The 23,909-nt window shown below is 42.7% G+C and overlaps 5 protein-coding genes across 7 annotated transcripts in view; 2 read left to right on the top strand and 3 right to left on the bottom strand.

Annotated features, from left to right (window-relative positions):
- LOC120449192 (E3 ubiquitin-protein ligase TRIM9) overlaps positions 1-23,909 on the bottom strand; it is a 76,771-nt gene that overhangs the window by 33,564 nt on the left and 19,298 nt on the right. The window lies entirely within an intron of this gene.
- On the top strand, positions 5,882-6,626 carry LOC120449226 (acylphosphatase-2). The gene is made up of 4 exons (XM_039631601.1): positions 5,882-6,091; positions 6,153-6,169; positions 6,223-6,332; positions 6,387-6,626. The coding sequence occupies exons 1-4, from the start codon at positions 5,959-5,961 to the stop codon at positions 6,499-6,501; spliced, it is 375 nt and encodes a 124-aa protein (XP_039487535.1). The 5' UTR covers positions 5,882-5,958; the 3' UTR covers positions 6,502-6,626.
- Positions 7,248-7,806, bottom strand: LOC120449237. The gene is made up of 2 exons (XM_039631613.1): positions 7,655-7,806; positions 7,248-7,591 (listed from the first exon to the last, which is right to left on the bottom strand). Exons 1-2 carry the CDS (start codon positions 7,669-7,671, stop codon positions 7,393-7,395), a joined length of 216 nt encoding a protein of 71 aa, XP_039487547.1. The 5' UTR covers positions 7,672-7,806; the 3' UTR covers positions 7,248-7,392.
- LOC120449204 lies at positions 9,701-11,628 on the top strand. 2 transcript variants are annotated; one of them, XM_039631579.2, is made up of 2 exons: positions 9,701-10,767; positions 10,829-11,628. In XM_039631579.2, exons 1-2 carry the CDS (start codon positions 9,794-9,796, stop codon positions 11,106-11,108), a joined length of 1,254 nt encoding a protein of 417 aa, XP_039487513.1. In that variant the 5' UTR covers positions 9,701-9,793; the 3' UTR covers positions 11,109-11,628. The 2 variants fall into 2 exon arrangements, with proteins under 2 accessions (XP_039487513.1, XP_039487505.1); XM_039631571.2 differs by having other exon boundaries at positions 9,702-10,767; positions 10,820-11,628.
- On the bottom strand, positions 19,780-20,542 carry LOC120449217. Its single transcript, XM_039631589.2, has one exon. It carries the CDS (start codon positions 20,419-20,421, stop codon positions 19,861-19,863), a length of 561 nt encoding a protein of 186 aa, XP_039487523.1. The 5' UTR covers positions 20,422-20,542; the 3' UTR covers positions 19,780-19,860.

Here is a 23,909-nt window from a genome sequence, read left to right as displayed (position 1 = left end):
CCGGAAAATATGTGTGTGTTGTTCTTCTGTGCGCCTTGAGTCTATTGAAGTGGAGGCCACATGAGGTTCCCTCCCAGCAAATTATTCGATTGATGCACAGAGTAAACTTCCGTTTTGCCATTGACCGTTTAATGTGCCCCATCCCGGGTAAACTGGGAAAACTGGTACACATGTGGGCAAAAGTCACAAAAAAAATACAATATTGGGTATGAAAACTTTAAAATAATTTGAGGCCAGGAGCTTAGTAGAAGTAGGCTACGTCTGTTTTTATTCGCCCTATTTGCGTTTAAAGCTTGTATATATATTTTTAAATCCTTCGCTTATACTGCAAATTTAATTGACTAAAATATAGCTTCATATATGTTCGCCTTTGCTCTCGAGTTCCACCAAATACTTGTCTAGAAATCCCTTCAAACCGCATCGTTTGGAATACAAAAGCCACAATAGCTGAATGCATAATGCAGTCATTTCATTAGTAGCTCATTGAGTTTGCCACAATGTTTATACTCCATTCCACTTCCATCGGCACTGCAATTCGCTGGCCAGACATTTTTCCCCAAACATTCACCACCACACATCATTACTGCTGCTCTAGCTCCACTTGTGCGCTACTTCATTAACAGATTTTCCATGGGGAGCCGCCAAGTTGGACCGCAGAAAAGCCAGCGCCATTAAAACGCAAATGCAGTTGGCCATGGCAACAGAATCCGCAGCTGGCCGAAAATATTTAACCAATAATGCAATTTCGCTTGTGGCCAAAAAACTTGCGCACAGCTGGCGATTTGCACAGACAATAGATGAGCTCAAACCCGAAAGGGGAATCCCCCGATGGCAAGGACACCAGTAGCTGCCTGTAGGGCCTATCAAATGGAGTTTCGTCCATTGACCAACTGTCCGCCGCTGTCTATTGTTAAACTGAACCCCTTTCCCTTCACAATTGCCGTACGTCAATTAATTTTCTCCACCCAGTAGCAGTGATTCCGTTTGTTCAATAAACGCATAATTATGCGCAATAATTGCATTAGCAAATATGGGCATGAAATTAAAGGCCACAGAGTAATTAGGAATGCCATCATCATGTAATCGTCCTCAGTGGGTGGCTGCCAAAAGAGCTCCAGCGTCTTGAGGCATTTAATTAGAGGCGTTAAGTTGGCTAATGAATGCGGCAATCGCATGCAGCTTTGAGTTGCTCACTCGAGGCCAAAACACTCGGATGCAGCTCATCCTGGCAGTCTCATCCTCACGTTTCAACCTCAGTGAGTTGTGAATGCTGAATGGTGAATGGTGAATGCTGAATAGTGAGCAGTGAGTATGCAGTCAGTTAGTCACTCGGTCTGCACATGCCGGATAAGTGAATAGCATTAAATAAACAAACTGGGGAACAGCACAACAATTGCCAAACAGCCGGCAGGAATAAAGGCTGCCAAACTGATGCACTGCGGAGAAAATACGAAAAAATGTGGTAGTCAAAAGAAAGTATGAATAACCTGTCGAATAAAGGATACTCTACTATGCTTTCAAAAACTCCTCAAACTAAAAGATTTATAAAGGTCAGTAAAAAGAACAGAAAGATACGCGAAATTGGTAAACTTTAACAAGCATTTGTACTAACGTTGTTTAAGAATGATATTTCTAGAACATATGTATATTATAATTATAATTAGAATAATAATAATATGATATATTTATAAAAGAAACAAAAGCCTTGATAGAACTACAATATTCCCGATCAAAAATCATCGAGGTAATAAAGAGCATACTCAAGCACACACATCGTGAATTCAGTGTTCGAATGTTTTTCCCATTTCCTGAGATTGTTCTCCGGTTTCGGGATCTGGTGCATTTGATAAGCGTCACGTAGCACACGCCAGAAACCATTCTGTACCATACCATTTTTTCCAGCTGTGAGTGGAAAACTGAGAACTGAAAGCCTGGGCAACCGATTGCCGAGTGCTTTATTATCCGTATAGCAGTGGGCCACAAGGATGCATTTGTTTGCCACTTACACACACAAAGGGATAGCGAAATGGCGGATCCACGTGGATGGAACGTACCTGCAAGGATGTGGAAGGATACGAAGGGCATTAGTACGAAATCTTTGCACAGCACAGCACACCTGAAAACTTCCCAACTCCCACTCCCCCCCGCTTGCAATTGCATTAGAATTTAAGATAAGTTCGAAGCAGCCAGGGAAACCGGAGCGTGAGTAATGGCAATGGGTTGGGGGCCAAAGTGGAAGCTCCCAGATTGGGGAACTCGGCTTACAGGCTGCTCCTACTGCTGCTCCTGCTGCTTGTTGTGTGTTGGAGTCGGATCCGAAGTGTGTGTGGGGCAACTTGTTTACCAAACTTTATTACAACTTGGCAAACAGTCGTCGCCTTTGTAGATGGCTCAAGTCGAGTTCTGTTGCTTTGTCTGCTAACTGATTGCAGTTACAATCAGTTTATTGTACGGGCCTGCTGGAGAATAGATTCGCCTGGACACACAACCACACACGTGCAGCTAGCTACCTTGTATCCTTGCATCCTGGCATCCTCGCATCCTTGCAACATGGCAAACAGCAGAAGCAAAGTGGAAAAAGGACTTTGTAGCCGGCAACAAGCCGCACAAGATGATGCCAGAGTCAGCACTTGAGAGCGGATAATTTGTAAATTCTATAACTTGTAGTAGCAAAGTTTGATGGCACTACACACACAAGCTACATTGTAACTTTTAATTATAGAAATGCCTATAGCTTATTATGTGTGATTTTAGTTATAAGCAAACTATACGATTTAAACTACTCTCAAGAGTAGTAAATTCGAATTTCACTTTAACATTGTAATGACAGAAAATTGATCATATGTGACTGACTTAAAGTAAATTTCCATCATTCACACGATGTTGTCACCCACAAAATTACTGAACCCCAAATCAAAAATCAATAGGGCCACACCAGCAGAAAATGTTATAAGTGATTTCCTGTTCCGTTTCACGTTCCAATCAAGCGTAAAATAATTTTTGTAAAAATATTTACACAGCTCGAGACCCGAAAAATCGAAAATATGAAAGTTATGTAGCCGGCGAAAGAGGAAAAATGAATGGGGAAAATGTGAAAAACTAGTGGCTCAGCGGGTGACAACTGTCCTAGGTTTTTCTGAAGCCACTCAACCAAGTGGGCTTTCCAAGGGTCCCAGCTCGGAGTGATCCGCTTGAATGCGTGGTCGCCGCCCAACGGGATGATGGTGATGGTGTACATCAGTGTCAGATTAGGGCGTGGTCGGAGCAAAATCACAGACATAACCGCCACTCACACTTCTGAATACATATATATGTGAGTGAATATGTGTACATGGATAGGTACAGGAACATTCGGAGCTTCTTGAGAAGGCGCATAAATTCCAGACACTGCCGCCCTGGTGATTTGTGGTGCGGAGACCACATCAAACATGGCAGATTTTCACGGTATCGCCGGCTGGCGGGGCATGGAGTTTCTCAGACAGAGACTAAGTGTGGGTTAAGCACACTTGAAGTATGTGCACGCTTGGGTTAAGAAAAAGGATTTGCCAGCGCCCAAGGAGCTACTCCTCCTCCCTATCCATTCGCATCCATTTTGTGTGGGTACACCGGAAAGTAAGGGTTCGCACTTTGGGACGGCTGTATTGAACAGCTTTTTATAGCAGCCCCGCTTTTCTTACTGTGTAAAAGCTGTGGAAAGAAAACCCGACATCCATTGGGTTGGGGAAAAATATGAAAAGTCGTCTTGCTGGGAAAACTGAGTTGGGATCTCCTGCCAAGGTGAGGATTGTGGTCTCACTGCGGTGCTGCGGTCCTTGCGGCTTACGCTGTATAAAATACATACATATATAAAAGTTTCGGTATGTGAATGCGATTTCTCGTAGTTTTCCTTCTTCAGCTGCGACAGACACGAGTAATGCAATTATATGGAGGCAGGTTTTCTGTCACAACTTTTTCACTTTTCCCGCACATGTTTTTCCGCTTATCGTATTGAAGTCGTTTGGCTAAATGGATGAGAGCAGGTAAACTATAGGAAAATCTTGGAAAATATTGATATCAAAGAGTTTGCTTGTGGTGAAAGTGAAAACTTGGGGTTATCCTTAGACACATCCCTATCTCCGGCTGTCTCGATTTGCCGCGTCAAATCCCAGTAACTTACGGCAACAGGCAGCCGGCAGCCCGGGTAATTGCCAAAGTTTATTAACGGAAACAAAAACGAGAACCCGGCACAAAGGACCAAACTGCAGGCGGAATCGAAAGATGGGGTTTTCGGTGAATTCGGCGCGTCCATGAATATGAAATGAAGTCAAAAGCCCACGACGATACCCAGACAGAGAGATTCCCTTTGGGGGCGAGGCTTTATGATGTCCACGGAGTGAAGTTGGTGGGTCATAAACAACAATTTATAAGCTTTAATGAAAATTGGTCGAGAACTCGAGGGCGGCGTAAGGAAGTTGGACGGCGCACTGCGGCTTTTTTAGAGCGACTTGCAAATAAATTAACTGCCAACCAGGCGAATGCAAATTAAGAGCGTTGTTTACACCTCGGATTGGTCCGTCCCACCTGACTGGCCCTTTTTTTTTTTTTTTGGCCATTAAATTTATGCCTCACACGGGAATTGGCTTGCGACAGTTCATAAATCCTGCACCTTTTTCCACCCATCACGGCGCTGCCAAATTTGTCCTTTCGCTTTCGACAAATGCATATGGAAATTTTATGCAAATTTCCATTGTGTCAGCAATTTGTAACGAATTTGCGCTGTGAAATGGCTCGAAAAAGCCGCCGCAGGCTGGAAAATTTAATTTGCCCTGTACGGTAGGTAGGTAAATCAAATTGCATAAACGTCAATTTGCTAATCCAATATTTGAGCGAAAAGTTTGGGAAGCTCTGCGGCTTTTTCGAGTGCCGCTCTTCAATTTGAACTGGCGCAACTGGAGCACTTTAAGTGGCGGAAAGTAGTGAAAAGTTTCGCCAGCTACTGCAACTGAAGCTGACAAAATATTTTCTGATTACTTTCCCACATTGGCAAAACTTCAAAATGTCCCCAAAGAGCTGACAGAGCTGACAGAGCTGACAGAGCAGCAGAAAAGCGACAACGAATATTTTCAAAATAAATGTTATTGTAAGAAAAGTTGCTTTCTTGCTTTCGCCTGCAACTGATAAAGAGCGAGGAGGAGCAAGGACATCCTTGTGGGACATCCTGTTGATGGCACTTTGATGATGGCCGAGCTGAACGTGGTCAGCTTCAATTACTCGGATCCTCTCGGTCGGTTTCTTGCCGTGACTGGGCCGCATTTGGATACTGGAACGTGGAGCTGAGAGCCGAGAACTTAGGGCATCATCATAATCAACAGTCAACAAAAAGAACGAACGACCAACACGTGACTACACCACAAAACTCTCAGGAATATAAAACTTTTCCCCCAAATGAGCTGCTGGCATTCTGCTGTTTCCATTTTATTTTTTTCGATAGCTGTCTGCACTTAATGGAAAATGTCAGTTCGCCTCCGGCGTCAAACGTTTTATTGAAGTTTTCAGCGAGGCTGCGAACCAGACGAACTCTGTACTCAGTACTCAGTACTCAGTGCGTCATCTGCTCCTTTGGCCACCTTTTGGATTTTTGCCGCTCCTCCGTCCCTGGATGGAGTCCTTCCTTCCGCGTCCAGCCGTCAGACTTAACGAACCGGAAGTGGTTAGGGGAAGGTCTTCTCTTGGAGCACAAAAGTGTTTAAGTACTTGGCGATATGATGGCGAAGCTTGCAATGCCAAATGAGCGTGAAATATTGTTACTTTTAATGGAAGACAAACTCGAAAGGCTGGTAAATAAAGTTTTAAGATTCAACTAAACGGACCACAATATAGCGTTGAAATAATATTCACACAGCAGTTCAAATATCTCAAATCAAGCAAGTCAACGAAAGCTATTGCTTTTACTGGAAACTATAACAAATTTGTTTAAAAATGAGCAGTCAAATTAAAAAGTCAAAAACGACCACCAAGAAATTGGTGAAATCATCTCCAAAAAGTCCACCAAAAGCTGCGGCAGAGAATCAAATTTTTAGTTGCCAATTTGAAGTGTTTGGTCATGTGCAAGGTAAGTGTAAAGCAATTCAATCCAAGGCACACGTTTTCTGATTAAATACTCCACTTTGCAGGTGTCTTCTTTCGCAAGGTAAGTGCTGCAGTTGTGGTTATTTTTTAATATTTATATTATTCAGCTTCTAGCACACTCAAAAAAAGGCCAATGAGTTGGGCATAACTGGCTGGTGCATGAACACAACTCAAGGAACGGTTCAGGGAATGCTCGAAGGATCCTTAGATCAAATGACTGATATGTGAGCTATATCTTGAAAGGGGGTTTTTGTATTCTATAGCAAAACATTTCCTAGGAAATACTGGCTTCAGCACAAGGGAAGTCCTCGTTCGGTGATCGAAAAGGCTGTATTCTCGGAGAATGAACCATTGCCCATCAACAACTTCAAGATGTTCTCTATTCGTCGCTAGCGAAACAACTCAATTAGCAGTTTTATAAAGATGAAATTAAGTTGCGACTTGAGCTAAAACGTGAGAATTGCTTTGAGCACGAAATAAAATGTGGTTCTAGATCCCAAAACAATTGGCATACTCTGTGTGTGACCAAAAGTTGTCCTCTCTCCTGGGATCTCTATTTGCTAGCCAATTAGGAAGGCCATAAGCCACCGCGAATTGCCTTTCTAACATTTTGCCATGGCAATTTTTACACTGATGCCACACCAATTGTCAAAACAATTCCAATTTGTATTTTCAGCCATCAAACTGCCGGTGTTTTCGACTCCAGAATGGGCAAAGTTGCGACTCGCTTCTGCCAATTTCGCGACAAATATTGTGCATCCCGAAAAAGGCAAAGCAAATTTACATAAATAAATAAAAGTTGGTTGAGTTCACAAATGGTAACAGTTGGCGCCTGATGGCAATTAAAAGCCTCTGCGCCACTCTCAACGGTTTGTTTTATATTTTGTTTATCTTTTCAACCAGGGGGATGCTAAAAAACCGACTCCTCTGTACGCCAATGTTATTTATTTGGATTGTTTTGTGTGTCTGGCACTTTATTATAAACTGTTGAAACCGCAAAAAGTGCACGGGCTAAACAAAATTGTTTTCGTTGTCCAATTGCCAGTGTCGCAAATATGGCCAGTTATTTATTTTAATCGCACTTTTTCCTTCATATTTTACGTGGCTACAATATGAATTTACGATGAGAGTAACAGCCATTTCATAAAAACCATTTAATTATAATTTAATTCTTATTCAAATACGACCGAAAGAAACAGGAGAAGCAAACATGCAATGTTTGTTTCCGACTGCTAAAACGTAAACTCTTCTGCCGATAATTATTCTGAAAATGGATTGATATGTTCACTTATTTGGAAACCTGCCCTGATCCTGCGCCTGAAGGCATCGATTTCTGGCCCTCGCAATCTCCTGGGGATTTTTGCCATCTCGAGCCAACTCCCGACTCAATAGTCGTCTATAGAGGAGCATCTTGCGCTTGGTTTCCGGCGTTCCCATGGCGGTGCTGAACTGCATCACAGGATGTCGTCCTCGGGACGAGGATCTTTATACAAAAAATAGGATACGAATAGTGAAAGGAACAGAACTCAGACAACAGCTAACTTACGCCTTATTGCCGGACATTTTAGGTTTTATCAAGCCAAAGAGCTTACGTTACAATTTTGTGGGAATTTGGAAATCTAAAATGAGACCCTTGTCGAAATTATTTCAAAAGTGGTGATAGCATTGTCCTGGACAGCTTGATCTCAAACTCTCAGAAAAGATATATTCGAAAAAGATATTTAATGAAAAATGTATCTGAAGAATATAGTTACTTTAAGGGAAACAGTCGAGTTAAGGACCTACTACAGTTTCTCTAGCCGACTTTTCCTGCATTTTCCAGCATAGCAATGGCCCAGTCGGCCAAATTAAGTCATTAAATGCCACCGACTTCTGAATGCGGCAAGCCAAACGACAACAAGGCACGCAAACAGATAACAATTGTAAACAGGAATTCTCGGGGAGTGGAACTACTAAAAGCCGGATTCGGTAGCGCCGATAATCAATTCCGTTTCCGGCTGACAGTTTGCCGCATTGTGCGTGACCCAATATATGCATAAACAGCACCAGAAAAATAATAATAATAATAATTGTAATAATTTCGTGAGCCGCCAGAGTTGGGGCGTCGACAGGCAAGGGGGCGTGGCACGTGCTGCACAGTTACCGGGTTTTAAAAACTTTTGGCTCGCGTGCTCGCATGTCGAAAAACGGTTGGAAAACCCGCTCTATTAGCCGCCAAAGAGCGTTGATAACGAGTTCATTGACTAGTTCATTGGCACATTGATTCACATTGATTGGGTGGCGTTGAATTCGCGGGGGTTTTGGCCCCAAATGCGGTTAGTGTGGCGGCTTAAATGTGCATGCTAAGCGCAGAGTAAAGTCGAAAAGTCAGAGTTCAAAATTAGAGCTGTAGAATAGGCTCGAAGGATTAAGCATAGAAGGATAGTTAGCTATCGTACACCTAAATTAGAAAAAATCATCAAAATTTAAATAAAAGGAAGAGATGCTTGATTATTGATTTAAACAAAAAGCAACCCTTTTTTGATTACATTTTTTAGTTAAATCTATTCTCACACTGTTATAAGAAATATCTCTGCCATTCAGTTACCAATCCTGGCTGCAGCGGCTTATTAGCCATGCAGACCATGTTCCTTCAGGCCATTCTAAGCCACATAAGGCCCCCGAATCTGCCAGCTGACTGTATTCCAAATCTCAGACCACACACAATCGCACCAGACGGATACGTGGGGCGAAAATGCCGCATCACCAGCAGGACTAGAGTAGCATTTGAACCCCCCAATTTCCCTGACCTCCAGTTGTCTAGACGCAAAACCCATTTCTGTGCCACCGAAAAAAAATTGTTCTCGTTGCGCAAATGTTGCATTATAGACTAGAGAGGAAGCAAATGTGGCAGATGAGAGTAGGGCTTCGAGTTTAGATTCAGGAACAGCCGTTACCGAAAAAGGAAACTTATTAAAATTTTACAGCCCCCTTCTTCAGCTGTCAGAAATGAAATTGTCCCAGCCGCAGCTCGTATTTACATATATGCTTAAGGCTTCTCTTAAAATTTGTTTTTAATTTTTTAAATTTAAATTTTTTAAATTAAACATGTGTTTTCTGCATTTTTTAAAAACACTTATCACAATTTACAGTACATTTTCAAACATACTTGTGGCATTGCATGCCGAGGCCTCGTGTTGCGTGGCAATTTGATGAATGTGCTCCTTGATTAACCCTGATCCCGGGTCAAACCTCCTTGAACCAGGCCTGAAAATCAGTTTTAAGACCTTTGCATGCAGCTGGAAAATTTCAGAGGCCAGCGAAGTTTGCATAATAAATGAAGGCGATAAGAATGCTGTCCGGCTTTGTTTATGTTTATGTTTCTTGCCTTTTATTTTTATGGAATACCTAGGGGCGTTCGTAGGGAAACTTTTGTGTGTGGCAAATACTTTTTGCGTCTTTTGGCTGATTTAGATCCCAAATGCCTCGAGCTGAGGCCACAGTTGTCTAGGCTTTGAAGATTTCCGCACCGAATGCCTTTTGTTTCACTGCTATCGGAAAAAGTCAAGGGTCAAATTGGCCTTTGAACTTTTGTTAAAGCTGCCGAACGGAGTTTCCGCCAGTCAGTCAAATAATGTGAAACAAGTCGGGTCAATTTTCTGTACACCAAAACCAAACACCGAGACTCAAATTTTCGACCTGCAAAATGGAAGAGACCGAAATTCTGGAAAATCAAAATGTGCCACAAACAGACAAGATGAAACCAGCAAGTGCACACGGTGAACACAACGAGCTGTATATCTTGAATTACTCGCATTCTAAAGATTCTAATGAATCAATTGGCCGAAAAAGTCTTGAGCAAAAGAACTTCAATGCGGTCAAGAACCTTCAGAAACAGCAAACACATGTGTACGATTTGAAAGAAAGTCAAGCACAGGAACAACCACCGGAAAATATAGACCAAAATACCAAACCCCTAAAATCTGAAGAAAAACTGCATATTTCGAGAAACGAGGAAGAATATAAAGATATTGTTTCAACTCATTCTAAGGAATCAAAGGAACAATGCCAAGAAGAAGCAAGGATAGAAACACTTAGGATCAAGTACAAAGATATCATTATTGACAATATCTCTGATGATACTATCTCCACGAAATCTAAGCCACAGAGTCAAGAAAAGTTGAATGATGCTGCTCCTGGTAAAACGTTGACCATGGATAACGCCCGTAAATCAAACACGTTAATTGAAGAAGAACCGTTGAATAACCCCAAAGAAGAAGCTATTCAAGTGGTGGAAAATGTAACGAGTCCACCAGAAACACCAGCAAAGGAAGAACTTCAAGAAACCAAGGAACAGGACACCATACCAAAACCCGAGGAAGTGAAAAATGATGAACTGGATCCAATGTCGCCAAGTACTTCATCGGCAGCTCAGGAGACGAAATCGGAAAAGCCAAATGAAGTAACGCCTTGTACAGAGATAAAATTTGACCCGAGGGATAAGATCAGGCAGGACATGGAAGAATATTTTAAAGGCATTCAGGCTCTGGAGGTCAAGACACTAACCGACGACAAGCTGAATGCAAGAGAAGCCGAAGCCATTTTGAGAGAGGAGCAGCAAAGGAAAACCTGGAAGGGAATGCTTCTAGCGGTAGCCCACACCTCCTTATCCACATCCACGTAAGAAGTGTATGCTATATATGATGAAACTATCAACTAATATTCCCTTAAGTCACATCAGTTCTTCAGGTAAAACGCCAAAATCCGCCGTACAAGCCATTCTACAACGCACAGCCAAGGCGGAGTTCAAAAGGAAAATGTATGTCCTTAAGGAGAACTACAACTATCGATTGGAGCTGCTAAAGCAGCTAAAAAACGACATGAAAAACAACTACAAAAGCGAGGCCCAGCAACTGTACATCGACTACCACTCCATCAAGAACCAGACTCCAAACAGCCCCCCTTTAAACGATATAGACACAGTATGCTCCACGGAAAACAGTAACCAAGAAGAGAGTTAGGTAATAGGAGCAAGTGGATCCACCCGCCAAAAACAGAATACTTCCACACCATCAACAACTGAAACTCATCACCTCCATACTTGCATTATCTGCAAAGAAAGGATTACATAATATGTTTGGATAGCCCATCTGCTGCTGATTATCTCATCACACTTACACGACACACACTCTACTCCATTTTTAATAATATTCACAAAAGTAAAGCCGAAAAACTAGAGGGCTTTCAGGAACTTGTAGAACCTAGAGCCCCAAAATCAATGCTACCAAGTGAAATAACCTGCCAAAAGCGGGGTTCATGGGACTGTACCTCTTGCATTCATTGTGTGCACTTGCTTCTTTACATCTTGACGAAGTGCATCTGTATCTCATTTACTGAGTACCCACGGTACAGTCGCCACTCTGAACGCCCCGCGGCATGCAACAGTATTTTTTAGCTTTGTATAGCCCAGAAACCTTAAATTTGCGCCACTTCTGTTTTGCATGTCGAAATAAAAGCAAAGACAATGAGAATTGACCCAAATACCTGGCGCTATTGTAATTTTGCTGCTTTGGTATTGTAATTTATGGACTGCAAAAGTTAGGGTGGGGCTTTTTTGGGGTCGCAGCTGCCGAGGGAAAAGTGGAGCAGCAAAGTGAACAAAAGGTGTCTGTTGGTATTCAGTTCATACTGTTACACTGGCTTTAAAATTTAATTCTGCAGGAAAATGTCCTGGTAATACTGAAACTTGGATGAGTATCTGTGGGATGTACTACAATTGGGCTTGAAAGTTGCCAGAATGATTTTCCGCTTAAGAAAAACTTTAAACTTTCCAGATACCAGAGCTGATCACCATGGTGGTGAGTGGGAGTCGCTCTACGGGCGGCTAATCCGCTCAAAGCTGCCAAAAATCTCCGCGGTTCTCCTTCGATGTGACGCACAAAATGCTGAAGGTTCGAATGGAGGGAGGGGGTCTGGGCTCAAAGTGGCGGACGGACACTCGTGGCAGGCGCTTAGCAACAGACAGACAAAGCTTCAGGCCTAAGCCCAAGGGCCACGCCCCCTTCCTACCAAGCCGCCCCCTGCGGCGGCTTACAACAAAGCAAAATGGTAAATAAAGGCCAAAAGCGATGACAGCGGGCGTTGAATTGGAAATCAAAATCCGACTCCCATTCCGAAAAGCAAAATCAAAGCAAATCAATGCGAGGCTATAGCGCTTCCCCCCCTCGAAAAATTGATAAAAGTTCGAAATTGAAAATTTACTTTGGCAATTTGGATTGCAACACCGTTCCGACAATGAAATATGTCAATTTCAATTACGCCCTTCGCCGCGGGCCAAAAAAGTACTCGAATCCGAATTTATTTCAGCATTTCAACAAATGTGTCAATTTCCCTGTAAAGCTCTATCGATTGCAGAATTCTGCCAATTGGCAACGCCTGGAATCGCCTTCAATTATGCCATCCGCATCCACATTCTGTGGGGGGATTGATTGTCTACAGGGTAATTATAGTTGTTAGGGCTCAAATGTTGGCTCGCAATTTGCTGACAGTTGTCTGCCGCCCGAGGCGCGGATTTCGAAAGAATAAAGCACACAGTTTGCCAATTTATTGAATGTAAGGAAAGCTAGGAAGCTCTTTCACTTAAGAATGTTTGCATTTTAGTAGAATAAACTAAACATGGCTCAAATCACATGGCTTTTAATCACAGAAACATATAAATCTGAAGAAGAATGAAGTCGAGGCACCAAGATGAAGAACTGTAGATTTTTATTTTAGTAAATAAAAATATTAAAATCCTCGTTCCATATTTGTTTATACTTTTTCCAGGACTTAAGTGTTTTGAAACTGTAAGTTAAAAATTCTGATTAGTTTAATGTAAACACGTTGTGCTGGCAAGCGGAAACATAAGTAGCATGTGCGAAACTTTGCACAAATCACGTTGAAAACTTTGCACGAAACTCATCAATTTCGCAGGTCTGCCGTGAGATTTCCTGTAAAATAAACTCGTGGAGAGGAGGGCCGCATCAATGGGAACTATCAAAGGGCCATAAAACTTTCGCCCAACACTTTGCAGACAGGAAATATGACAGGCCCCGCACAATAAAACGAGCTGCCGGTCATTTGCCAATGTCTAGCTGACTGAATGACTAGCCGACTAGATGAATGAATGAATAACTGACGGACTGACTGACTGACTGACTGGCTGGCCATTGCAGTGTCCACCAGATTGATTTGCAAGTGGTTGGAGGCCAGAGCTGGGATTGAAATTGAACTTGAAAAGTGCACAGCAGACAGGCGGCATCGCAATGACAATGACAAGGCTCTCACGATTACACAAAAGCCAGCCAAGGCAGTAGGAGAAAATAAAATGCCACGACTCCGGGACTCCGGGAATCGGGGACTGCGACTCCCTGTTGTCGATATGATCTCGTCATTATGTCGCCAAAGGCAGACACCATAGACCCGGGATCCATGGGGGGATTGGGGCAACCTGGCGGATCTCGGGGGCAAAGACGTCTGCAAGTTGCGTCGTGTGGGCGACACTTTTATGTGAAATTGATGATGATTGAAAGCTGCATCGGTTGGAAAGGCAAGGAATTATTAGACATGACAGCGTGATGCTCACGACATTTGCGGATAATGGTACATTTATACCTATGGCTAAATTTCAACACTTTTTTCTGGGAAATTGATTGTAAATGCATAAACATGTGTTTTTAGACTTATAAAAAGCTCACGTAATAGAACTTCTATGAAATAAAATTATGCTTACAGTAAAAGTTTTGATAAAAACAAATAAATAATATTGTAAACGATGATTGAAGAAGAATGTGTCATAAGAAATGTAAGACGCATATTTCTCGAACGCATATTTTCTATATTATTTGGATTATTTTTATATGCAGTATGCCTGACTTTTTCCCATAGCCGAAGTACATTTGGCAGAAGTATATATAGAAGTATATATCGAGAACACCAGCGCATCTCTTGTTGTAATCTTGTGCCATCCGCTCGCTGATGTCGGCATACGAATTAAACAATTAAAGGGAAAACAGGCTGTGTTGTATCCCCACACCCCAGAGGCCCCACACCAGCAGCCCATCGCATACTCCCATTTAAGGCTGGCCACAGATTTTTATGGCGCCACGATGTTCTTTAAGATATATGTGTCAAAACTACTTGTGTGCCATCGTAAATTTAATTCATAGGCGTCTGCGTCACCAGCCGTTGATGATTGTCATCATCATGATGATGATCATCCCAATCGCAATCAGAATCCCAATCGTGTGGGACTTGGAGGCGAGTGCTCATTGCATTTTTATCACTTACGCGAAATTGGTTTTTATGTGTCGGGACGGGAGTCCCATGTGCGCCTATTATATGGAAACGCTGCCTCCAATTCCTTTGGCGACCGCACTCGACATCAATTCCACATATCACAACTACCATAAGCAAGTAGGCATGTGAGTATGTATGCCATGAATATGGAGGGAGTACGCAGTACGTATACGCAGCGTTGGCCGGGAAGACAGTTAAATAAAATGCTCCGCTGGCCGTTTAAGCGATGGCAATCAGCCGAATAGTCAAGTGATATATGGCATAGCACTTCCAGCCACCGAAGAACTCAAAGAACTAGGAAGGCCTACGAAGGAGACTGGACCGCTTAGGATCTCTTGTCATTGTTTTATTGATTTATTGTTCCACTTGAGACATTTCAACTTACGCACTTAATTTGTGTTTTGAATGGATGAAATCGTTGGACAATTACCTGCAATGAAAGGAGAATTGTATTATTAGAAAGAGAATTTAACTGGGTTATAACATACAACGTTTGGGCAGAATAAACGTCATAGTACAAGTGATATATCATACTATTAACTCCATACGCCTATCTATGACCTGGAGCACACAGGGCAAACAAACTTCGACCACCAGTTTCCCCCTCAGCCGGAGAATGAAAAATCTGTCAAGCTCAACAAACTGACAACTTAATGCCACAAGCCGACCAACCAATCCCATCCAGCCACAGGAGCAGCCACTGGTAACTGGATGAGAAGGACGACTCCACAGGCTCAATGACTTGGCCAGACTGGTCTCTGTGGTAAAATTTAATTTAACATACAATTCGGAATGCCCAGCGACAAATTCTCTGGCCAACAAGTAGGGCCACACAATGGCCAAAATTGTTGCCAGGACACAAAGTTTTCTGGAGTTGGAGTTGCAGTAGAAGTTGGAGAGTCGAGGCCCAAGGCTCGAACCCTTAATTATATTGAGTGTATGAAATCCTTTGGCCACACAATGGCCGGCAGGAAGTGAAAGTGGCCATGTCCTTGTCCCTGCTCGCCGTCGTGTTTAATCCAAGCAATTTGCAATTTTTGGTAATTTAACTTGACAAAACTTTTTAATAGGGGAGAAGTCACCCCACTCACAGACGCACAGACTGACAATGGAAACGAATGGCATTTGTGGCTCCCGTTCGATTCGATTCGCAACTGTTGCCACGATTCAGTCGAGCTCCTTAATCCCGGGAAAGAAGGACCATTCAAGCCCTTCGAACCCTTCACCCGGCTGGAGCCATAAAACCATAATTTTCGATTGTTATGTACTTAAAGGCGAATTTCGTCATGTGCGCTGAATGCAAATTTCGTTTTCAATTTCGCTTTTTATGTCTGCGCCTGGTCTATTATATTTTATGATTTATGTTTGAGCCGATTCTGGGCAATCGGGGTACAGATTCTGGAAGGGGCAACATTAAGCGGACTAAGGCGTTAATATCCTTGGTGCAGGATTTGTCTGCCGGATGGACTGGGCGGCGAAAGAGTTGTGGCAATTTACGAGATGATTTGATTTTAATCTCTAACCGCCCTCTGGGAATACAATGCGAATTGCGTATTTTGTTTCTGCTGAATCGGTGATGGAAGCAGATTAAAAAGCAAATATTTATAACTGAAGGGGATTAGAGGAGATTTATGTGAATGAGAAAACTTTTCGACACTGATCTGTGGCGGAGTTTTGGCCTCAGCCGTGGAAATATGGTGTGAATTATGCAAAATGTTTAATTTAAGTAGCTTAAGGCATAGATATATTTAGAAACAACATACATAGAATACTGTTGACTTTTCCAACTGTTTATGATTTTACCTACTCCCTAATGGCTCATTAATCATCCCCATGTCAGATCAGGTTCTATCCAGCAACTTCAATATTATCTGATAGCTCTAATTACAAGCAACAACAGCAGATCGCGTTGACGACAGAAGTTGCTGCGCTGAGGGAGTATAAAGTTGAGGAATGAAGGAGGAAAATGAATGTCCCACCATAAGCCGTAATTTTTGCGCAAAAGTCGAGCTACTGCGCCACCGAAGGCAGTTTGAACTGTCAGAAATGACAAATAGTCCGGCGAGGATTTAATTTTGAATGCACCGCTTCGCACTCGCATTGCAGTGAAAATTAACTAAGCGACGTGGAAAAAAAGCGATTTTCGCCATTGGGAAAAGTCAGTGGGAAAAGCACCCACCATGGCAACACAGCCACCACCGAAAATCTCGCAGACGGAAAGCGGCATTAAAAGCGATCAACGTGCACACACACACACCTTCCCAATGAAATTCGCTTTCCCTCCTTGCCGCTTTCCCTCATTTTCCGAGGGGTGTGTCGGTCCAAAGGGGATGCAACCGGGGCCGTTTCATGTTTGTCCGGGAAATTAGTTTGGCTCAACAGCGGCATCATTGGAAAATAAAGGATTTTCTGTTTAGAACAGGACGAGGACGAGGATGAGGACGAGTATTTATAAATTACTCGTCCGCAGCACAATTGCTCAGCCATACGTTTTATTGCAAATTCTAGATGAAGAAAAAAAGGATCCCAGGTTGCTGGGACTACAGAGCACGTGTATGACAGAAACCCTTCGAGCCATCCATCCACTTATTAAAAATACTTGTTTGTTTGCCGTACTATATGTGTATCTGCAACTGGGCATTGTCTATGGATTCTCGGGTTGCGTCAACTGGCTTTATTCACGATTCGCTGGGGCATATAATTAAATTTTTGGATTGCACCTTTCCAGCAGGGAGCTCGGCGCAGACAGGTCAAAGGATGCGGGGAGTATGCTTTACAGGCCATAACACTTTATATGTTGTCCAAGTCCACTATTTGCTAGAATATTGCCAAGTTTTTAGGCCAGCTAATGGGTTTTATTAATTACTTCCTACCACTTATCTTTTCTGCCCACCTTTCCTATATTCATATTTCCTGCATAAACTAGGCTGTAACATTAATCATTGCATAATTTCGTGGTTCATGGCTCATCGGCGCTGTAAACTAAACTCATTAATTACTACAATTAGGCCATACACATTTTTTCCGCTAGCCCTCAAATTGTTTAATCTGGCAACCGATTCAGGGCCGCACTCCCTGCCAAATGATACGCACGCGACCCAAGAGAACCCAACATTGGTAAGAACAACTTCCCATTTCGAGTCGTTAAAATGGTCCGCTTCGGATAAGAAGCTAACAAAAAAAAGCGAAATGAAAAGGGAAATATATGTAAAACTGCCGTGCTAGACTCGGCGGCTTTGATTAATGGTTTCTTCCAGCACGTCATAAGCGGGCAGGTCCTGGCAAATCCCTACCCCGCCTTTCCGCCATCAAAGGCTGAGTGAGCAAAGCACCTTTTTTGTATTTTTGTGTATTTTATGTGAAGCGAAAAAGAAAAGACTGAGCCGTGTCGTCCAGTCAAGTATAATTAACAACTTTGTTGGGCCGTTTGGGCTTTCCTTTCGCTGTTCGTTAAGAAATTGCAAAAAGTTGTTGCTCGTTTTATGTAAATGATGTGTAAACACCACGTGCAGCAGTGCGCCGAAGTTCATAATAATCCGGAGCAGTGCAACAATGTGGCACTTTGAAAAATACTCGATGCATATTTCGTGGCGCATGTCCATTAGCATTGGGTAAAGGGACTAAAACGAGAGTACAACGACACGTGTCGCAGCGATTTATTAGCATAATTTCTCTTCCTCAGGTTTTTTAATGCTCGCCACGGAAGCATTAAAGCGAAATGGATGTTCATCTACCCCAAATGATCCGTAGGAGTGAGACGGACTCGCTTTTCAATTTCCAAGGCAGCCCCGGGGCCATCATCTTCGTCAGCATAAATTCACAGGAACTACTCCCTTAATTGTTGTGCATTTGTCAACCTGAGCACACGAAAGCACTTCCCAAACCGTCGTCAAACTCTCGAACCTCCTCATCTCCATCTATCCATAGCCATGGAAGATCCGCTCTTGAATCCAGCACGAGTACTTTAAATTCTGGCACACAAGACACTCGAGTGCAAAGTAGGGAGTCTTGTGCTATTTATGTCTTACTTAGTAGCACATTTGCTGTGACTAGTTCGTAAATTAATTGGATTTGCAATTACACGCCCCACAAGAGCCAGACTAACAAACAGCAGAAAAGTGGTGGGCCAAAGCGAGGCAGCATTGCCAGTATTGAATGAGAAGAGCTGACTAAACGGATAAAAAGCAAACTATATGTAGAGTCTGGAAATTGAATGGAGAAGTCACTGAAAAGAGCAAAATAATTGAACGAGTATTGAATAAGATAAAAGCACGAAGTGAAATCATTGAGAAGCGCATAGAAAGGCGCGAACTTAACCTTAAGGTTATGTAAAGCTTTGAGATACAGTTCTGTACTAATCGATACGAATTTGTGTACATTCTGGAGACCAAAAGGTGCAACCAAACAAAATCAGAACCAGAAATCCTTAAGTACCCTCACTCTCTCAAAGCATTCATATCCCTTCCTCAGATCGACCATTACACTAATTGCTGGCATACAACAATTTTATTGCATTTGCCGACTTCTATTCCGGAATTTCATGCCGTACATACCACCGTTGAATATGCATAGCAATAAATGGACATATACCAGCACAGGTTCCCCAACTCTGGACCTTAATTTCGCCAAAGGAGCAGTCAGGGAAACACTCACAAACGAACTCTCTAGGTGACGGCAATATGGAAAAATCAAAGGCAGGAAAAGCGAAAGCAAATTGCTCGAAGGCTTCACCTGTACAAAATAGTCCCTGGCGAACATTTCAATACAAATGAAATCGGCAAATGGAAACGGACATAGAGCAAATTTCATACGAAATGAAATTCGATTTTTTGGCAGTCGAGGAAATTGCTGCACGCACGCAAACACCAGAAAATATTGAAATTACATTCAGGAACGCAGAATTCAAAAATATATACCGCCCAGTAGTACTATGCAAAATAACCGCAGGCCATTTGTTTGTAGACAAACATTTGGCATTCTCTATGCCGGTATCTGAGCATCCGAGAGTGGTTTGCGTGCCCAGTCAAACGGAAATGGGCAAATGCCTACGCAAATGTGCGCATTTCAATTAAATTTCCGTTTTAATCACTTTTACAAGTTCCAATGCTACCATTCCGAATGGCCGGCATGGGTTAAGCAGGGGGTCAAAGCCCCATGTTGGTATGCTCACTCATTAAAACTGTGTCTGGGGTCAGGTCATGCGTACTAATTTGATGACGTGGATCCGTGATCTACTATCCACTTACGAGCTAAACTTGTTGAGAATCGCATAGAGAGACGCTTCACTAGTGGAGGATTTGCCGAAGTGGTTTCACATAGCGGAAAGCTTGGATGGTTTTTTTTTTAAATATTTTTTATAATTATGAGACCTTTGCATGTATTAAATATGTATGAAACTTCAATCCTATTTTGAAAACCAACATGGTGGACCGTGACTTATTTCTTGAAACTGTATCTGAACCCGTCCGCCTTTATTGTGGTTTCACTGTCCGTGCTCTGCTGATTGTAGTCACTGTTGTTCCATACCAAATGAACAGGTATGCTGATAGAGATTCCCGATGAGTCAAAGCTCCGGCTGGTGATTGTGGTATCCGAGCTGCTCCGCTCATTGCACAGTTCCTCGTAAGGCACCAGTGCCCTGTCTCCAATATCGGAGGCAGGATTCTCCTTTCTCCAATCCCGCAGGCCGCATTCCGAAATGATGGGCGACGAGTGGGCTCCGCTCTCCGCCGAGTTCCACACCAGATCGCTGGCCCTCTCGTAAGCGTTGTCCTCAATAGCCAGCTGGGATGGGAGTGCATCTATTTGTCCACCAGCTTTCGATCTCGGCATGGAACGCAGACTCGCCTCCACGGGCAGCGAACTGCGTCGCAGGAGCTTCTGCAGCGTCTTGAAGGATTCACGCATCTCGAGTAGCTGCAACTCATCGTAGGGCTCGGTGAGTGGAGTGTTTGGCACCGACAGGGCGTTGATAAGAAATTCCAGGTCATCCTCCATGGTTTTTATTGATTTCGCTGATTGTTTGTGCTTTATTTCATGTGCTCCAAGAAAATGAACTAGATTTGAATTTGGAAATTTGAATCAAGTGATCTCTGTGCTGGCGAGGAGAAAAGCAAAGCTACTCAATGTGGCCCGTTAGAATCTATAACTCTCATTATCGAAAAATCGTTACTATTATAAATTACTTTTTAGTAGCTTATTGCAAATCTGGTCTATCGCATCACCATGTAATTTGTGCCTCTCCATTGGTTGTCCTTTTCGAACTGCAAACTTTTTTCATTAATTCCGTCTGAGGCCTTTAAGAATGGCATCTTAAGTTCCTGTACCGCCCTAATCTACATCCTCCCACCACTCCATCCGACTCCATCTCCACCGAATTTTGCTACAAAGTCATTACGAACAACTTAAGTTTGTGTTAAACACGCCTACATTACCAGATTTTGCATTTGGAACGGCAAAAAGCAAAGTTTAGGGAAAGCAGCCCAGGCAGAAGCGAACTGCAAGAAGTGGAAAACTTGAGTTTGGGTCCGTGTAATAATTGTAATTTCGCAGTTGCCGGAGGAGGAAAGCGAGGAAAACGGAGGAAAAACGAGGAAAACCGAGGAAAACACGAAAAATAACAATCAGAAAGCATTTAGCAGCAACTTCTGAAAGCGAGAGTCCCAGGGGAGTCGACTTAACCAAAGTGTGTTCGCTTGTCGACGCCAGGTGGCTTCCTCTATGGTCGAGTTGCAAGTTCGTGTGTTTCCGATCCAAGTATGTACTGTATGATGTTGGGGCACCCCCTTCTTCGTATGTCAACGCATGGGAAAACTTGTACTGCCGGAGGAGGGAAAAACCAGAAACAAACCATGAATTCCTTTAACGATTAAACAAGGAGCAGGATACCATATAGGATACAGTGTTCCTTCCTCCCTTCCCTTCAAAGAAACACACATAAATCTCTTTTGGGGTGTATCCCGAGTGTGTGTTTCTGTTTCGCCTAGCGTGGCGTGGCAATTTTAATGGCCTGACCTACTTACTGTTCCTGCTTTTTATTGATCACTTAAAGTAACTAGCGTTCCTTTTAATTGCGCAAATTCCAGCGTAAACATCAGACAACGCAACTCTGTGTCCCACGTCAAAAGTTTTGCCACCACTTGCTTGTCCTGCCATTTGTCAGGCATCAGAAAATATGTTTAATAATCTGAACGCATTACCCAAACAGCAGCCACTGTGCAAACAAACGGAAGCAGAAAGGAAAGCGGTTGTGGTTTGGGGCACCAAGGGGTTGCAAGGATAGCGACAAGGGGCAGACACATGTAGACGACTCCAAAAGGCGGAGGACTCCAGACACACAGACAAAACAAACAACGAGGGTGAGATGGAAATATATTAGGAGAGGCCGGGAGCAGCGAGGAGACCTGTGAACCAAGGAGCATATTTTTTGACAGTGGAACAAAACGAAAAGGTTATACGTTCAAATGAAGAAACAAAGTTATTTGATGGAGATGTATGAAACTGCATCTAAAAATTACTAATACAAAAGAAAAGAATCATTTTCTAGAAATATGCGAACAGATCTTAGAGTTGAAGAAAAGTATGATTTTTGAACGCACTTCCCCACTGTACCGAGCTGCCTGCCATTTGGTGCTCGTCTTCCGAGTCGCAGAAGCCTATTAAATAACATGGTCCTACACATGCGACCTCCGAGGAAGAAAAGGCAGCAGCCGAAAGTTTTGCTCACAATTGCCAGGATAACGCAGGAGGGACAGGAGTAAGTAGTCGCAGTCGCAGTCACAGGAACCCAAAAGTGGTCACATGAAAATATGAAAATATTCATGGCTTAACAGGAAAAAAAGCCAACAAATAATGACGACAACCAAAATACGAGAAAGTGGAGGGGAAACCCTGACAAAGTAGAGGGAAACTCGCATGCAGGCAAATGGCAAAAAGTAAACAAATAAACAAATGGGATCGAGCTGTGTATCCTTCGTTTGATAGAGGAAAACTTCAAGAAGGATGACTACGACGATGACGATGAGGATGACTGTGGTAGTCATCGACCCATGTCTTAGACATTTGCATACGGAGCTGGAGCAGCTTCTGCCTTTACTATTTGCCTCAGTGAGGCATCTTTGGCCAAATTTAGGGGAAAATTCTATTATTTTAGCTGCTCAAACAACTACTCAGACTTCCAGCAGTTAGTTGTTCACTTTGTCAAACAGATGACCGACCACTTGAGTCCTTTGAGACCCAGTGCATGGGCATGTAAAACATTTAGCCCCCCGTTTTCCTTTGGGCAACTTGCACATTGAGCTGCAGCTGGAAAATAAATGTTCAATTTGTAGTTGTCAATTGGCTACTTAGTGCAGTTGAAACATCACCCATGGAAACGAAGGAACAGGGAAATGCCAAAGCAATTGAAAAGTAAACGAAACTAATGCAGGAATTTGGCAAAGTGCCATCGATGGATGCACACACCAGCATGTTGAGCAAAAGTGAAAAGACCCCTTCAGTACTACTCAAAAAAGACTTCGATGTAATGGAGCGAAAGGATACCTGGATATCAAATTTTACCCTTAAATGATGGCTTTAAACGAAATAGAAATATGCAAGACATCATGTTTATCAAAAACATGAACACGGCATCAACCTTTTCGCAAAAGGAGATGAAGCCATATCATTAACTTTCAGAAAGAAGCCGAGATTTACCTTTTGACCTCTCGATAAGCAGCTCATTACTCAAATGCAGAAAAGAAGAACGCCGAAAAAGGACCCGATTTTTGTGATTTACTGAGCTCGGTGAAGAGCTTGGATCAGCTAAAAATGGCCGAAACATAATAATAATTTGTTACATGGAACAAGCACAGTGCAAAGGAGATAAACAAAATAAATGACAAAAGCATGTCAGCACAAAGCAAACTAGAATGGAAATGGAAAATGGATCCGCTCCTCGAATTCGGGATTCTTTTTGTTGCAACCCTCAGCGATTTTTTGTCTTCTTCCACGGGACTACAGACATTTGCATAAATTATCATTTGGTGAGCCGGAACAAAAAAGCCCACGATGGGCAGATATATACTCTGCGTACCTTCGAAAGAAGGCTGAAGGAGCGCAGGCATGGCTGGAAAAATGGGTAATAAAAGCCAAATGCATAAAATAACATAAAATAAAACAAGAATTTATGTGCTAGAGCTGAGCAATGGCAAATATCAAACAAATTGCAATAAAATGCAAATTTAAATAGAAACGGCAAAGTTTACATAAATTCTGGCCGTACATTAAAGCCAGCCTAAAATGTTGCTGGCTAAAACAATTTGAATTTAAATATTTTATGCTTAATTTTAGAGCATTTTATTACCGAGCGGCAGACCGCAGAGTTCGCCGAACGGGGAAGTCCCCCGGATATTTGCTGGAAAATGGGGAGCTTGTGGCACAGAACACCCCTTGTTTGTTTCCAAGCAGCTGAGCATTTCCCTACGTTTTTAATACACTTTTCCACC

The sequence above is a fragment of the Drosophila santomea genome, chromosome 2L (assembly GCF_016746245.2).
Source record: "Drosophila santomea strain STO CAGO 1482 chromosome 2L, Prin_Dsan_1.1, whole genome shotgun sequence".
In the NCBI taxonomy this organism is placed as follows: Eukaryota; Metazoa; Arthropoda; class Insecta; order Diptera; family Drosophilidae; genus Drosophila; species Drosophila santomea.
The sequence above is the reverse complement of the archived record's forward strand: the minus strand, read 5'-3'. Positions and strand labels throughout refer to the sequence as shown.

Excerpts from the sequence above, each read along its gene's own strand:
- LOC120449226 (XM_039631601.1), top strand. The coding sequence starts at position 5,959 with ATGAGCAGTCAAATTAAAAAGTCAAAAACGACCACCAAGAAATTGGTG. Across the intron at positions 6,333-6,386 it reads TTAGATCAAATGACTGATAT|GAAATACTGGCTTCAGCACA; the intron begins GTGAGCTATATC and ends AACATTTCCTAG.
- LOC120449204 (XM_039631571.2), top strand. The coding sequence starts at position 9,794 with ATGGAAGAGACCGAAATTCTGGAAAATCAAAATGTGCCACAAACAGAC. Across the intron at positions 10,768-10,819 it reads ACCTCCTTATCCACATCCAC|TCACATCAGTTCTTCAGGTA; the intron begins GTAAGAAGTGTA and ends TATTCCCTTAAG.
- LOC120449217 (XM_039631589.2), bottom strand. The coding sequence starts at position 20,421 with ATGGAGGATGACCTGGAATTTCTTATCAACGCCCTGTCGGTGCCAAAC.